Source organism: Podarcis bocagei, assembly GCF_964188305.1.
Source record: "Podarcis bocagei genome assembly, chromosome: 6".
Taxonomy (NCBI): domain Eukaryota; kingdom Metazoa; phylum Chordata; class Lepidosauria; order Squamata; family Lacertidae; genus Podarcis; species Podarcis bocagei.
In genome coordinates this window covers 66051646-66067062 of record NC_138130.1, presented here as the reverse complement: position 1 = coordinate 66067062, position 15417 = coordinate 66051646, and the positions used below count along the sequence as shown (strand labels likewise).

The window sequence follows — 15417 nt, the reverse complement described above, 5'->3', positions numbered from 1 at the left end:
AAATCTTTGGGAACTCCTGTCATTTCAGCTTTTCCTCATACGACTTTCATTTTAGATCATTCATCATCCCTGCATCCATGGGCATAGCCCGGGGGGGACACGGGGGTACAGTTGCCCCCCCATCACGTAAATAAAAATACTTAGGTAACTGACCAATTACATCGCAAATAACTCAGTTTTGTTCTCCCCCAACATAAAGCCTCCCCCCCACCCCAATAAATTCTGGCTATGTTCATGCCTGCATCAAATTCTAGTCAGTCTGCCCCTGAAAGCCTGTTAATAATCTCGCCTAGAAATCAGCATCTGAAAACAGTTTTCCGCCTATAGTTGTTTACCTGTTTATGTACGACTGCTTCTAGAGTCTGGGGTCCAAAGCTTAGTTGTGGTACAGCATAACTTGTGTCACAGCATCATTAAAAAAAATGCATCACCAAGGTATATGCTCTGAATTTAGCCTTCTGTTGTGTCAACCTAATATGCACTTGCCAGCACATAAAGTGTGAACCAGTGTTCTTCATTTGTTTTATCTTCGCAAGCAATTGATTAAGATGGTAAAAATCCGATGCACATTACACAGGACTGGCTCTGGAACTGCTTTCAATTAATTATATGTTGATTGATTATTTAATTATTGCTCCAAGCACAATTGTGTGTTCACTAATGTTTAATAACAAATTCTTATGCAATTGCTGATGCCCTGAGTATCATATGCCACCGTGGAAGCCATGTGCTAAATTGATTGATAGATTAATGTGGGTTGCAGAATGGGTAGGGGAACAGAACTGTCAAGACAAAGCAATACTACCTATAAATTAAACTAAATCACCTGAACTGCACAAACATCCTGCATTTCTCTCTGTAACTTCTTGCCGTTTCATTGCTTCGGTCAAGGTGGTCTTGGAAAATACGATGCACACACAGAAGAGAGAACTGATGTTCTCCACACCCGTTCTAATGTGGTTCCTCTGGCTTGGCCTCTTTGTGCTTCCTTTTGGTTGTTCAGGTAAGCCCAACAATTCACTGTGTTTGTCCTTATTGACATTCCTTGCTTGTTCCCAAGAGGAACTGGTGTGTGTGTGTGTGTGTGTGTGTGTGTGTGTGTGTGTGTTTAAAATGTGGTGGATGCTTCATTCTTTGCACTGAACTCAATGAGTTCTAAACTAAACTAAACTAAACTAAACTAAACTAAACTAGCTGAACTAAACAAGCGTACACAGGACTGTGCACTGAACTAAACAAGCGTACACAGGACTGTGGTTTACAATAAGGGAGTTTCTGTGTGAATTTCAGCTTTGCCATGAAATTAGCAGCATTAGGCAAGCCTCCCTCAGCCTTCCATTTCCTATATGGTGATGGAATGTTCTGGACAGCATGTGCCCAGGTGTTCTTCAATAACTCAAAATTCTCAGTAGTTTATCTTGTAATGGGATGCAGGTGGTGCTGTGGTCTAAACAACTGAGCCTAGGGCTTGCCGATCAGAAGGTCGGCGGTTTGAATCCCCGTGACGGAGTGAGCTCCCATTGCTCGGTCCCAGCTCCTGTCCACCTAGCAGTTTGAAAGCATGTCAAAGTGCAAGTAGATAAATAGGTACCACTCCAGCGGGAAGGTAAACGGCGTTTCCGTGCGCTGCTCTGGTTTCGGTGTTCCATTGTGCCAGAAGCGGCATAGTCATGCTGGCCACATGACCCGGAAAAACTGTCTGCAGACAAATGCCAGCTCCCTCAGCCTATAGAGCGAGATGAGTGCACAACCCCAGAGTCATGCATGACTGGACGTAATGGTCAGGGGTACCTTTACCTTTATCTTGTAACTAAAACAGTCAACGTGTCACTAGAATCATCCTCCAAACTGAGGAATTGAAAAGAAGCCAATGTAAATGCTGCTCTTTAAAATAGAATCCAGGACATTACTGGCCAGCAAAGATGGAGGAGAAATTCAGTTCTCATTTTAAGCCAAACCTATCAAATTAGCACTTTTCAAAACGAAGCATGAATCTTTCAAAATTCGCACGTTCGTGATTTTTCGCAATACATTTCTCCAACCACCAATGTTTACACAAATGCATATATGTTAGGGGAAAGTGTGCATTGAATATTCATGAAAAGAGCATTGCAAAAATGCACTGTTTTAGGAGAAATTGCTGGCCAAAGTGTGTGTATACACAAGTCAAAACTGCATACAAATATGTATTTATGAGGAGAAAGTTGCACCATAATAGTGAAGAATTTTCATGCGGGTTTTTTTTTTCTTTAAAAAAATCACAAATTGCTGCAGAAATGTGGAATACTGAATTTAAGACTGGAAAATTGAGAAACTGAGAGAACTAAAATTGGCAGATTCTTCCATCCTCACTGGCTAGTTAGTTTATCTGCTTTGGAGAAACTGGTGGGAAATGCCATAATATAAGGTTGCCAAGCATTATAACATTGAGTTTTGATGGGAATGGATCAGTATGGTTTCTCCTAAAGGAAGTCCTGCCTCACCAACGTTTTGGAAATTTTTGAAGATGTAAACAAACTTGTGGGTGGGGAACAGTCCAGTCGAGTAGGGCAATCCACAGAGAGGCATGTGGCACCTTCACTATACAGCTTTCTTAGAATGCTGAGGACATAGCTCTTCACCCTGGTCTTTGACACCTTATATATGTGTATTTTAGGGCACATCCTATTCCTATGACTGTTAGTTGTTTTAACTATTTTAACTATTTAATATTCAACATTGTAACCAACCCTGGGACCTGCTGGGTATAAAACAATAATAATAACCATTATTATTATTATTATTATTATTATTATTATTATTATTATTAGGTGAAAATAATAATAATGGATATTATCTACAGAGATTTTCAATACACTTTTGATAAATCCTTTAGCAAAGCTCTTATTTAGACTTAGCAGCTGAGGATTAGGAAGGTTGGTATTCTTATGTACAGTGGTGCCTCGGGTTACATACGCTTCAGGTTACATACGCTTCAGGTTACAGACTCCTCTAACCTAGAAAGAGTACCTCGCGTTAAGAACTTTGCTTCAGGTTGAGAACAGAAATCGTGCGGCGGCGGCACAGCAGCAGCAGGAGGCCCCATTAGCTAAAGTGGTGCTTCAGGTTAAGAACAGTTTCAGGTTAAGAACGGACCTCCAGAATGAATTAAGTACGTAACCAGAAGTACCACTGTGTTAAGTAAAGGTAGAAATACCTCTGATAGTTAAGTCCTTTCACGGACAACTCTGGGGTTGTACACTCATCTTGCTCTATAGGCCGAGGGAGCCGGCGTTTGTCCGCAGACAGCTTCCGGGTCATGTGGCCACCATGACTAAGCCGCTTCTGGCGAACCAGAGCAGCGCATGGAAACATCGTTTACCTTCCCACCAGAGCGGTACCTATTTATCTACCTGCACTTTGACGTGTTTCCAAACTGCTAGGTGGGCAGGAGCTGGGACCGAGCAACGGGAGCTCACCCCATCGTGGGGATTTGAACCACCAACCTTCTGATTGGCAAGCCCTAGGCTTTGTGGTTTAGACCACAGTGCCACCCTGTCCATCATTCTTATGTATTAGTAACTGATTAAACAAGAAGAGAGTAGGAAAAAGCAGGCAGTTTTCACAATGGAAAGTAAAATGTAGAGTCCCATAAGGATCCGTAATGTGCCGGTGATTTAAAGCATACATTTTCTAGAGTCAAAGTTGATCCTTGAAATGGCCGAGTTTGCAGATCACACCAATTTACTCAAGGTGATGAAACTTGGTGACTAGACAACAAAATGCTTCAGTGTAGGCCCTTGTAGAGTAATGTATATTGGGGCACATATGCCTAACTTCACTTATAGATTGGTGGGGTAACTTATCAGGAAATAGAACTTCAGCTCACTGAACACATCAGTTCAGTTTGTAGTAGCTGCATGAGGTAAAAACTGGATGTAGTAGTACAAATACCGGTAATCTGTTTTCAAATGGACACACTAAGGAATAATTCACCTGCATTGATATTTATTTCAACGATACAACCAGTTTCTCAAGAAGTACTTTTTCAGGGGCAAAAAAGATGCAATGGATCTGATTATAGAATTAAAGTTCGTGTGTTTGCAGTCAGGGGGAAAGTACCTCATCACTTCATGACTAAGGAGAGATTGAGTGTGAGTGAGATTCATAGACTACGTGGGTGGCAGGTGAATTCCCCATGGGTGTAATGTTGGCGACCTCAGGTTTAGATGGACATTTGGTCTAATCTAGCAGGGCTCTTTTAATGTTTTCATGAATACCAACCTACCTTGCCAAGTGGTTGTGGGATTGTAAGTTTATTTATATGAAGCACTGAGTGCTTTAAAGTGGTATATAATTGTTTATTTATTTGTGTCATATTGTAATGGGAAATGTAGGACAGGGACTTCCCGAGGATACGTGTTGTTCAGCAGTGGGAGAGTCTACTCAGAAGGTAGTGGACTGCCCTTTGCTGGAGGTTTTAAGCAGAGGCTGGATGGACAGGTATCAGAGAGATGCAATAGTAGTGGATTTCTTACATCAACAGAGGGTTGGACAAGATGATCTTTGAGGTTGCTTTCAACTCTGAGTCTATGAATGTGCTAAGGTTCTTATCATCCCTTCAGACACTGTTATTAAGCTGGAGAGGATATAAGCCTTTGTGGGTTTTCCAGTTTTGGTGGAAGATGTCAGGCTGCTCTTGCTCACATATAAGATTCTTTTGCAACTTTATGTTGGTTTTATGACTCACGCTGGTGGACTTTGCCTTCCTCTCAGGTAACTGGTGTCAAGCGGCACATTTCTCAAATTACTTGGATTAGTGAGTTGCTAGGGTGGGCAAATCAAAAGGAGAGGCAATGCAAAGAGATTGTTTGATGAAGTATTTAGTCCAACATGAGCACAAAATTTATTTAGTTCTCTGGGTATTCAACACTCTCCAGTAGTCAGAATGTTAGTCTTGGACCTTGGAGAGCTGTTTTCAAATCCCAAATCACTGAACAGCCTTAACCAAATCACTGTGGTTTAGCCTCCTTAATGATTCAAAATGGTACACAGTTCCAACATTCCATTGTGGGAACATTAATATCCATCTTCTGGCTGCTTATAAAGATTAATGGTTTGTAACCAAGCCAGCGTGGTGTAGTGGTTAAGAGCGGTAGACTCGTAATCTGGGGAACTGGGTTTGTGTCTCCGCTCCTCCACATGCAGCTGCTGGGTGACCTTGGGCCAGTCACACTTCTCTGCCCCACTCACCTCACAGAGTGTTTGTTGTGGGGGAGGAAGGGAAAGGAGAATGTTAGCCGCTTTGAGACTCCTGAAGGGGAGTGAAAGGCGGGATATCAAATCCAAACTCTTCTTCTTCTTCTTCATACAGTACAGTAAAAAAATAAAAAAATCTTAATAATAAGGTCCCCAAGGTGCTGACTGGGAAGAACTTATTTTCTTATTCTTTTGTACTTATTTCCCATCTGCTGATGAAGCAAGAGGCTTTGGAGAAGGAATGGGGAACTTGGATCGCTCCATATGTTGTTGGACTGTGGCTCCATCAGCCTCAGCCAACAAGGCCAATTGTCACAAATGAAAGGAGTTTGAGTTCAACATCATCTAGAGGGGCATAAGTTATCCACCCCTGCTATAGAGGGATTCATGGCACCACCACCCCACCCCACCCCCAATATGAGAAAAATCTCAAGCCTGAATTATGGTGGGACCCTGGACTAAATGGCCTACTTCCCATATCATAACTTAACACAGTGTTGCCAAGCCGTGAGGACAATTCTGCACCTAATCAGAAGCAGTGAAGTGCTAAAGTTCTGCTGAGCACAGAAGTGGCTCCATGAAAGAGGGGGGGAAAACCCAAGGGGAGCCATCTCACATATTACAAGCAGAAACAAGCCTATGCTTGTTTATGATATGAGGCGTACAATCATCACATTTTTCTAATTCAGACAGGGTGGGCACATTACTTTTAGGATCGGCACTTATGTATTATACACACACACACACACATACACATACACGCATTGAAGGAACGATGGATGGGACCATGTATCGTCAAATCTTGGATGAGCACCTCCTTCCCGCAACCAGGGCACTGAAAATGGGTCAAGGATGGGTATTCCAGCATGACAATGACCCAAACACATAGACAAGGCAACAAAGGAGTGGCTCAAGAAGCAGCACATTAAGGTCCTGGAGTGGCCTAGCCAGTCTCCAGACCTTAATCCCATTGAAAATCTGTGGAGGGAGCTGAAGGTTCGAGTAGCTACACATCAGCCTCGAAATCTTACTGACTTGAAGAGCATCTGCAAACAGGAGTGGGACAAAACACCTCCTGAGATGTGTGCAAACCTGGTGGCCACATACAAGAAACGCCTGACCTCTGTAATTGCCAACAAGGGTTTTGTGACCAAGTACTAAGTCAACTTTTGCAAAGGGATCAAATACTTATTTCACTCATTATAATGCACATCAATCTCTGAGTTTTGTCTTCTGGGTTTCTGGGGGTTTTCCTGTTGTTATTCTGTCTCTCACAGCTACAAGAAACCTACCATTAAAATTATTGACTGGTCATTTCTTTGTCAGAGGGCAAACGGGCAAATTTAGCAGGGGATCAAATACTTCCCCCCCTCACTATATATATACTCAGTATATATATACTCAGTGCAGTACAGCCATCTTCTCAGAAAAATCTCTTCACAAGCTCAAAAGGTCAAGACACGAAAGCTATAGCAACTAATCCACACTTAATGACCCACCTAAGTGGTACTCAGAATATCACTCAAGATATCACTCAAGATATCCCCCAAGTAATTAAGGAACAAAAGAAGAAAAGGCACAATAACCTGGGAACTTCTTCTCTGCACCACACCCCCTCAACAGTATTTATAGGAACTCAAACACTGAGATCCTGCTCTGTTCCAGTAACAAGAAGCCGAAAGCACCAGCCTGAAGATGACGAGTGAGACCTCGTCGAAACGTCGCCTAGACACCCCAACTCTTACACGGGAAGACACCCGAAGACACCAAAACCTACATTCCTGTACCCGTGAAAATCTACGAAAGCAAATATATATATATATATATCCAAATTACTTTAATTTGATACAATTTCTTAAAATCAGGTTTCCCGCTCTACACACGTTTCTTCATAATAGAAGAGGACAAGAGAGAAAAAAGACCATTACAAAACCATAAGAAAGCACAAAGCTCCTTGTTCTCCCCTCTTCCTTTCAGGCTGTTGTAAGTATTCTCAAATTTCAGAAAACCATTCAAATAGCTTCAGAAAACTTGTCCCAGTTCTTTTGGCAGCTGATTGATTACAGCCCATTAGCATATGATGCTCTGGGAGCGCCTCTTGATTAATGTCGATTATCCAGATTGAGGAGGAAGCTTCCACAAATCATACCGGTATCAGAGGCTTGTCCATGGCAGGGGCACACTCCCAGATCGCTCCTATTCTGCCTTTCAAGTTGACAGACACAGGATTGCGCAACACTGAGGGATGCAGTGAACTCCCCAGACCCCAATGAGGAGTATCAAGAGGATTTACATCTCATTTCCTCTCTTTCCCCTGCCTGAACTTCTTTGGAGCCCCCGGAGGCCTACGAAGAACAACCACCATTGATCTAGGGTGGGGCCGGAAAACAGCACTTATGCATTCTTGCCCCTTCCACAGCACTACATATGTCTCATCAGTTGAGTTTACAAATGGCAGCTTAAATGGGTCACATAGGCCACAGTGATGGTTGTATCAATTTTCTGAATATAGTGGCATGGTCATCCACAGAGGGAGAGGGAGCTGTCCCCCCTCCTGATGAACCATAATCCTAACTTTCATTTTAAAGAGAAAGATAATAAGTTTCTAGCATTTGTAGAATTATAGAATTGTAGAGCTGGGAGGAAAGCAATGACAAACCTAGACAGCATCTTAAAAAGCAGACATCACCTTGCCAACAAAGGTCCGTATAGTTAAAGCCATGGTTTTCCCAGTAGTGATGTATGGAAGTGAGACCTGGACCATAAAGAAGGCTGATTGCCGAAGAATTGATGCTTTTGAGTTATGGTGCTAGAGGAGACTCTTGAGAGTCCCATGGACTGCAAGAAGATCAAACCTCTCCATTCTTAAGGAAATCAGCCCTGAGTGCTCACTGGAAGGACAGACCCTGAAGCTGAGGCTCCAATACTTTGGCCACCTCATGAGAAGAAAAGACTCCCTGGAAAAGACCCTGATGTTGGGAAAGATGGAGGGCACAAGGAGAAGGTTGGACAGTGTTCTTGAAGCTACCAGCATGAGTGTGACCAAACTGCGGGAGGCAGTGGAAGACAGAAGTGCCTGGTGTGCTCTGGTCCATGGGGTCACAAAGAGTCGGACACAACTAAATAACTAAACAACAACAAGAGCTGGAAGGGACCACAAGGGTCATTTAGACCTGAACCCTGCAATGCAGGAATCTTTTGTCCAACATGCAGCTGGAACCCACAACACTGAGATTAAGAGTCTCATGCTCAACCAACTGACCTATCTTGGCAGAACATGATACAGTATATAAGGCAAAATGTACAGTCTCTGTCTCTCTCTCTGTCTCTCTCTCTCTCTCTCTCTCTCTCTCTCTCTCTCTCTCTCTCATAAAATAGTCTGTTCCATCCTTTTGGTGTTTTAGCACCCCCACCTCAAAATAAAACACAACACCTGTGGGTGCCCAACAATACTAGAACTGGAATGTGCGACCTCTACAGGACTTTGGGCCAGAAGGCCAGTACTCAGCTCGGCAGAATGAGTTCCCCCAAATGCAGTGAGGCTGGTTTATCTCATTTTTGTCATAAATAAAGTACCGTGCATTCCCATCTGATGAGGGAGCATTATTCTAAAAGTACCTAACCTCGTCATATGCTCTGGCATGTGCTTTTGCAGTGGCAGGGCTGCCCAAAGACATTCTGTGTGAGGCAGAGCAGCAGGTGGCAAACCTCCCACCCGATTCCAGGCACATATTACCCCAGGCCAGCCAAGTTATATTGGGACCTGGGGCAGAAAATCCCACAAGCACCTCTCCCCTTTACTCAGATGTAAGAATACATTAAATAAGTAACCATTTGCTGTCCCGTCATTGTCGCTTAAAATTGCCTGGCTGAGGCAACCGCCTCGCTCTTTATTGACACGGTACAACCTGGTGTGGTTTACTTGCACACTGCTTTTTAGCACAAAGGTCCGCAAAGCACTGAACAATGTTACTACATATTAGTACAAAATAAGCCCATGTATCTAAGTAGACTTCGTAACTTATAAAGTAGCACTATATGCATTGGCAGCTAAGAAGATCAGGAGAAAAGAACTAGATAAAATAGTGGTCAATTGCAAAGGTGATTTGGACATTTAAGCTGGCACGCTCTACCTGAGAACCCCTTGCTATGTTATTGTATGCAAAAAAACAATTTTTAGGAGAAGTGATCGTGATTTATTGTACCTGCAGTGCCTGATATTTTTATGGTTATTGTTGCTTTTCTTTTTGTTCCCTTTGTGAATGATGCCCTGGTCTTTGGCTAGTGCAATAAAGTTTATGATGATGATGATGTATACAAGTACGCTACATAAAATATCTCCATTAAAACAATATTAAACAGTGGCAGGATTTTCAGTAGCCAGTGCCATGGAAAAACGTCAGGAGGCCACAGTGGGGCTGAGCTCTGCTCCCTTTGTCACTGTTTCGGTCACTTTGCCCCTCAGGGAAGCCAGAAGGCAAACGGAGGGATGGCAGAGGGGTCGAGCCAGCCAGTTCGTCTCCATGGACCTCTCACACATTTCATCAAGCCTTTGAGAGTAAGGGCTTCTGACAAATGGTGGAGCCAGCCGTGGGCAACGGACACAGCATTCTGTCTCCTGCTTCCTTTGAATTCAGAAAACTGCTTTCCCCCTCTTTCTGAAATCATGCCTTAAGCAACACCAAAATGTGAAACAACAACTTAAGAATGAGTTTGGGGGAAACCCCAAAGAAAACAGGGGAAAGTGTTAACCAAATTAAGCAAATAGAAATTGAAATCACACACACCTCTACCCACACCCACACCAAAGTGTACTGAATGAAATATGTCTTGTAATGCTGGATACAGTTTGGTCTCAAATCATTTGTGTCTGGGGCCAAACTAGGAGTGGCATGGAGTTACACCAGTTTACCTCACCAGTGAGTGAGCAAGGTCCTGGTGAGCTTCGTGGCCCATGTGAGGATTCAAAGACAAACATCCCAGTCGCACAGTCCCTTTGAGCTAAAAGCTGCTATGGGAGAGATGTCAGTTTGCTCTATAGGCAGGGGGTTAACCTTCCACAACCTTGATCCACACATACATACACGCTGCTGTGAGTTGAGAAGAAGAAAAAATGCAGATATTGTACCTGTCATTTTCTCTTCCATAGCTAATTGAAGTTTTGGAGAGTAGAGACAAGGGAAAAGGTTAAGCTCATCCACCAAACTGTCCCCCTTCAGTGGCTTCTTTTAACTATATCTATGGTCACTTCCAGACAAGCTGTTCACTCAGCATTCATTCTTATTTTTTCATAGGGTGGGTTATATGACATTGCAGGAAGCAATTAACACCTCACACTTTCCAAATCATTTCCTTATCACTTTCCTTATTGCAAAAAAAAGGCTAATTTGGGGGGGAAGTGGGTTTGCTGCGCAACACCACCAAATCTACTTCAATTGTGCTACCTGAATTCGCCAGAAAATAGAAACAGGCTGGGATTGCCCTAGTCTGGGTATCAGCAATCTTGCTGATGATGGTATTGATCTGAAATAAATACACTTGGCCAGTGATATGGCCCCTGTCAAAACCACCACATTGGGCCATTTGGACCACCCAACCTAATGCAGCGCACAACCCACAAATACTCCTTGTTTTGCAGACTGCCTAGGATGGCTGAAATGGGGGGGGGGGGCTTGTCAAGCACCTGGCACTCAGCAGTCATTACCAGCAAGCTGCATTTGCCTTGCTGTGTCGCAAGTTGAGTCAGCCTGCTTTCAAAGACACGGGAACTGATTTGTGCTGTCCGCTGCATTTTGAAAAAAGAAATGCTGGAAACAGTTACAGTGGTACCTCGGGTTAAGAACTTAATTCGTTCTGGAGGTCCGTTCTTAACCTGAAACTGTTCTTAACCTGAGGTACCACTTTAGCTAATGGGGCCTCCCGATGCTGCCGTACTGCCGCCGCTCAATTTCTGTTCTTATCCTGAAGCAAAGTTCTTAACCAAAGGTATTATTTCTGGGTTAGCTGAGTTTGTAACCTGAAGTGTCTGTAACCTGAAGTTTCTGTAACCCGAGGTAACACTGTATGTGCTAACAGCAATACTCTATCTTGGGTTACATTCCAGGTTCCTTTCTGCCACTCCCTCTCCCTGCTTCTGGGAAACCCCTAATATACTGTATTTCTAATACTTCCTTCCTGCTGATCTCTTACAGGAGTCTTGCGTCACATTGTGCACTGATCCAATGCGCACGAGATTAATAACATTCTAGAAATGATTGTTTGTGGTGATGACAGCTTTCCTCATTTGGAGGACAGTGCTGTGTTGACATTGCATAGTCTGTGGCTAATGTTTCATAGTTTGTGGGCGTGCAGTTTTACAGCTGCAGCCATATGCCTAGGTCTGGATTTTGATTCTACTTGGATATTGTATGAATCTTCTTAAATCTTGTAATACTGGAGAACAGAAGTAGATTAAATCTGGAACTGGCCAAGCAGGACAGCTCTCTCCACCTTCTGTGGCAAACCTGAATGTTTCCTATACACCAGTGTATTCTGCAGTCTGTGGAATAGTGGTGTGTAGGAGGGCCTTCTCTGTGGTGGCCCCCAGGTTCTGGAACTCTCTCTCCCCTCTGAGATGTATCTAGCTCTGTCATTGTATGTATTTTGCTGGCAGGTCAAGATGCATCTCTTCACCCAGAGTGGCTGGGTAGATAAGTGGTGCAAATATGTTGTGTTGGTTGCTTGTAGAAATCTGACATGGCCATTCATTCCTCTCTCTCCCCGCCCTCATTACATCAAGCTTCGATTATTGTAACAGTCTACAAGAGGCTGCCTTGAGAAAGCATTTGGAAGCAGCCAGACTGTTGTCCAGTGTGAGGTGCTCAGTCGTATCACTTCAGCAATGTTCAGGCACTCCAGGTTGCCTATTTGGTCCTGGGATCAAACTTTAACTAGCCTGGGACCCAGGATCTAGAGTTAGGGTTAGCAGGGAGGTGGCCATGTTTGTGGACAACACCAAATGATTCAAAGAGCTCTGAAAGGCTTTATGCCAAATACAAGCGCATGGGCAGGCACACTGGAGATGCATGCTGCAGTGCGCGGCCAGGGATGGCCGTCTTTCTGCCTGCTCCCTTGGTCCCTTTCAAGGCAAGACAGTCAGGTGACCAAGCCAGCAGAAAGCAGATGTGGCCCCCATCAGGATCCTGACTCAGGAGGAAGGGAATGGCTTTAGGGGACCTCAGGAAGTACAGCCAGGTTTCTGGTGCTACTGCTGCCACCTCTCAGCATCTGCCACCTGAGGCAGCCATCTCACTCTAATTAATGATAGGGTTGGCCTTGGAATAGCAGTAAATCTCCCAGGGAAAGAATAAGATTGCATCTGTTGTTTCCCTCCCAGCATGGGATTCTCCCAGATCATGGTCTCTCACCGCGTGGGGTTTCCCCAATTTTCTTAAGAAATTCCTCAGTCCAGTCACTGGGAAATCTCTAAGTCATTAAGGACCTTTAACAAATAATAATAATATAATAATAATATTTTAAAGTAGTTTATTGCAAAGTGCTTGCAATAATTATGTCATACATGATGCAGGGCTTGTCCATATTGGAACATTATTTACACTGTTAGTCTATTTTTCCTCTACTCAAATTAGACCATAGCAGGCTGAAAAAGAAATGAAAGCAATTTTAAATTCTCACCAGCCCACACTTTTCAGATTGCTTCTCTCTCTTTCTCTTTCCCTCCCTCCCTCCCTCTCTCTCTCATTCTCCACACACACTTTTCACATTGTTGCCCAATACTTATATATGTATTTCTAAACAGCTTTAAGACTTTTTGCAATCGAGCAGTATATAAAATTTATGAAATGAATAGGACAAAGATTTTTAATGTAGTTTGCTTGTGCACTTTTCTAGTTTTGTGGAGTCAGGGCCAGCCCACCATGAAACAAGGTGGGGCAACTGCCTCAGGAGGCAGGGGCAGCAGATCCTAATGTATAACTTCATTCTCCACCTTATTCCTGATGTAGATTTTCACTCACCTCTTCTTCCCTAGCAGGGGTGGGACGCCATTTGGGGGTTTGCTTCAGCCACCAAAATACCTTGGGTCAGCCCTGTTCTAAGTAGACATGCACAGATTTATGCTGTAAGTAAAACGGAAAACAGATAATAGCAGTAATAAAATGAAACTCAGTGATTATGGTATTTACTATATTATAGGTGGACTTGTGGGACAGTTAAAATAAAACAGCCTGAGGGACGGATCAAGGGCTATTGGCAGTCAGGGTGTCTAAATTATGTAATTGAATCATAGCCGGGGAGGGGGGGTGCTTAGCGAGTTTCCATATAACATGGAACCATGGCACCATTATAGATAGATGATAGAGAGATATAGAGATAGATGATATAGAGATAGAGATAGAGATAGAGATAGAGATAGAGATAGAGATAGAGATAGAGATAGAGATAGAGATAGAGATAGAGATAGAGATGATAGAGATAGAGATGATATAGATGATATAGATATAGATATATAGATATAATATATTTTTAAAAACTAGAATTCCTTGCTTACTGAGTGAGTCTGTACAAAACCATGGTTCAAAAATCTTTGTGGAATGAGTGAATTCACTAGAAATGCCAGATCTGGAACTGAAAAGCCAAACTTGTTTCTGCTGTAGGCTGGGCTTCTGCTTTCTTTTCTTACTCATTTAAATGTCACAAGTTCACTGGTCATAGGGGATTCCCTGACTGAAAACTAAAACCTAAAACCATGCTGGATAATGACAACATATTATGTCTCCCTGCAAGGTGGCTGAGGCAAAACCTCAAGTGGCTTTGTCCCCGCCCCCGCTAGGGAATAAGGAAGATCTGCATCAGGAATTAAGTGGATCTAGTAAGGTCATCCTGTAGCAACACAATAATTTGCCATGCTAGGAACGCCATGACCTTTCTGGTATTCACTGCAATGGAGAAATAAGAGAAGCGCATGTCAAGATCAGTATGGAATGTTGGACCTTAGACTGAGGAGGTTCGAGTTCAAATCCCCACTTGGGTGCAAAGATCACCTTAAGCCAGTTTTTTTCTCTCAGCGTAGCCTACCTCATAGGAATATTGTGAGAATAAGCAGGGGGCTGTGTACAAGCCCCCAATCTTCATAGAAAAGTGTGGGATAAAAATGTAATAAATAAACGTGGAAATGATTTAACAATCTCAAGGGAGAAATGTCAGGAAAGTAGGTCTCTATGAAAACCAACCACGTGTGTGGTTGCTCCATTGGTGAGAACATCATCGATCAGTGACACAAATGAGAAGATGCATATCTGATTGTGTGGCATTTAATCATACAGAACAAATTTAGAGAGGGCTTGTACCTCATTCAAGAGGGGGTGTGTAAATATTTGAGTGTTTAAAAAATAGATATACAGTGGTACCTCGGGTTACATACACTTCAGGTTACATACGCTTCAGGTTACAGACCCCGCTAACCCAGAAATAGCACCTCGGGTTAAGAACTTTGCTTCAGGATGAGAACAGAAATCGCACAGTGACAGTGTGGCAGCAGCAGGAGGCCCCATTAGCTAAAGTGGTGCTTCAGGTTAAGAACAGTTTCAGGTTAAGAACAGACCTCCGGAACGAATTACGTACGTAACCAGAGGTATCACTGTAGATCATTATACATGGGGCTCCCATGCAAATTGCTTTACATACGGTATATAAATATGATGTGTCCAAGCAGCAAATGTATATTTGAGAATGTACATATGCAGGTACCAAACCTATTTTGCCTGTCCATGCAGCAGAAAATCAGTTTTCTGTGACATAATATGTAAAGCAGCTGTAGCTAGACCTTGAATTAGAGTTACTGAGCCCATTTTTTTGTATTGGCAGGAAAAGAGAACAAGATTAGTCCCTCTCACTGAGACAGTGAGAGAAATTATGCACAGGGTTTTGGTGCTGGTACCTTCGATTTCATCAGGATCACATGCTGAATGAGAGATGCCTCCCACACAGGCCAGTTACAGGGACTATTTAGTATATTGTCTATTCCAGTTTCCAGCTTCGTTTTCATTTTTGCTTTGTGGCAACAGCACACCTCCACTGTGAGTTAACTGAACTTGCTGAATGTTTGCGGGCAGCATAGTTCCTCTTGTCTACAACTGTTATGTTCTGTAAGCATATTCTACTTGCAGTTTCCTAGGTGTT

The 15417-nt window shown here is 43.1% G+C and overlaps 1 protein-coding gene across 1 annotated transcript in view; it reads left to right on the top strand.

The window, feature by feature from the left end:
* The window catches only part of CD80 (CD80 molecule), a 38609-nt gene that overhangs the window by 9538 nt on the left and 13654 nt on the right, over positions 1 to 15417 (top strand). The window contains exon 5 of the mRNA XM_081199706.1: positions 892 to 1003. Within this exon, the coding sequence (XP_081055832.1) occupies positions 910 to 1003 (94 nt within the window). The 5' untranslated portion in view covers positions 892 to 909. The remainder of the gene's footprint in view (positions 1 to 891; positions 1004 to 15417) is intronic.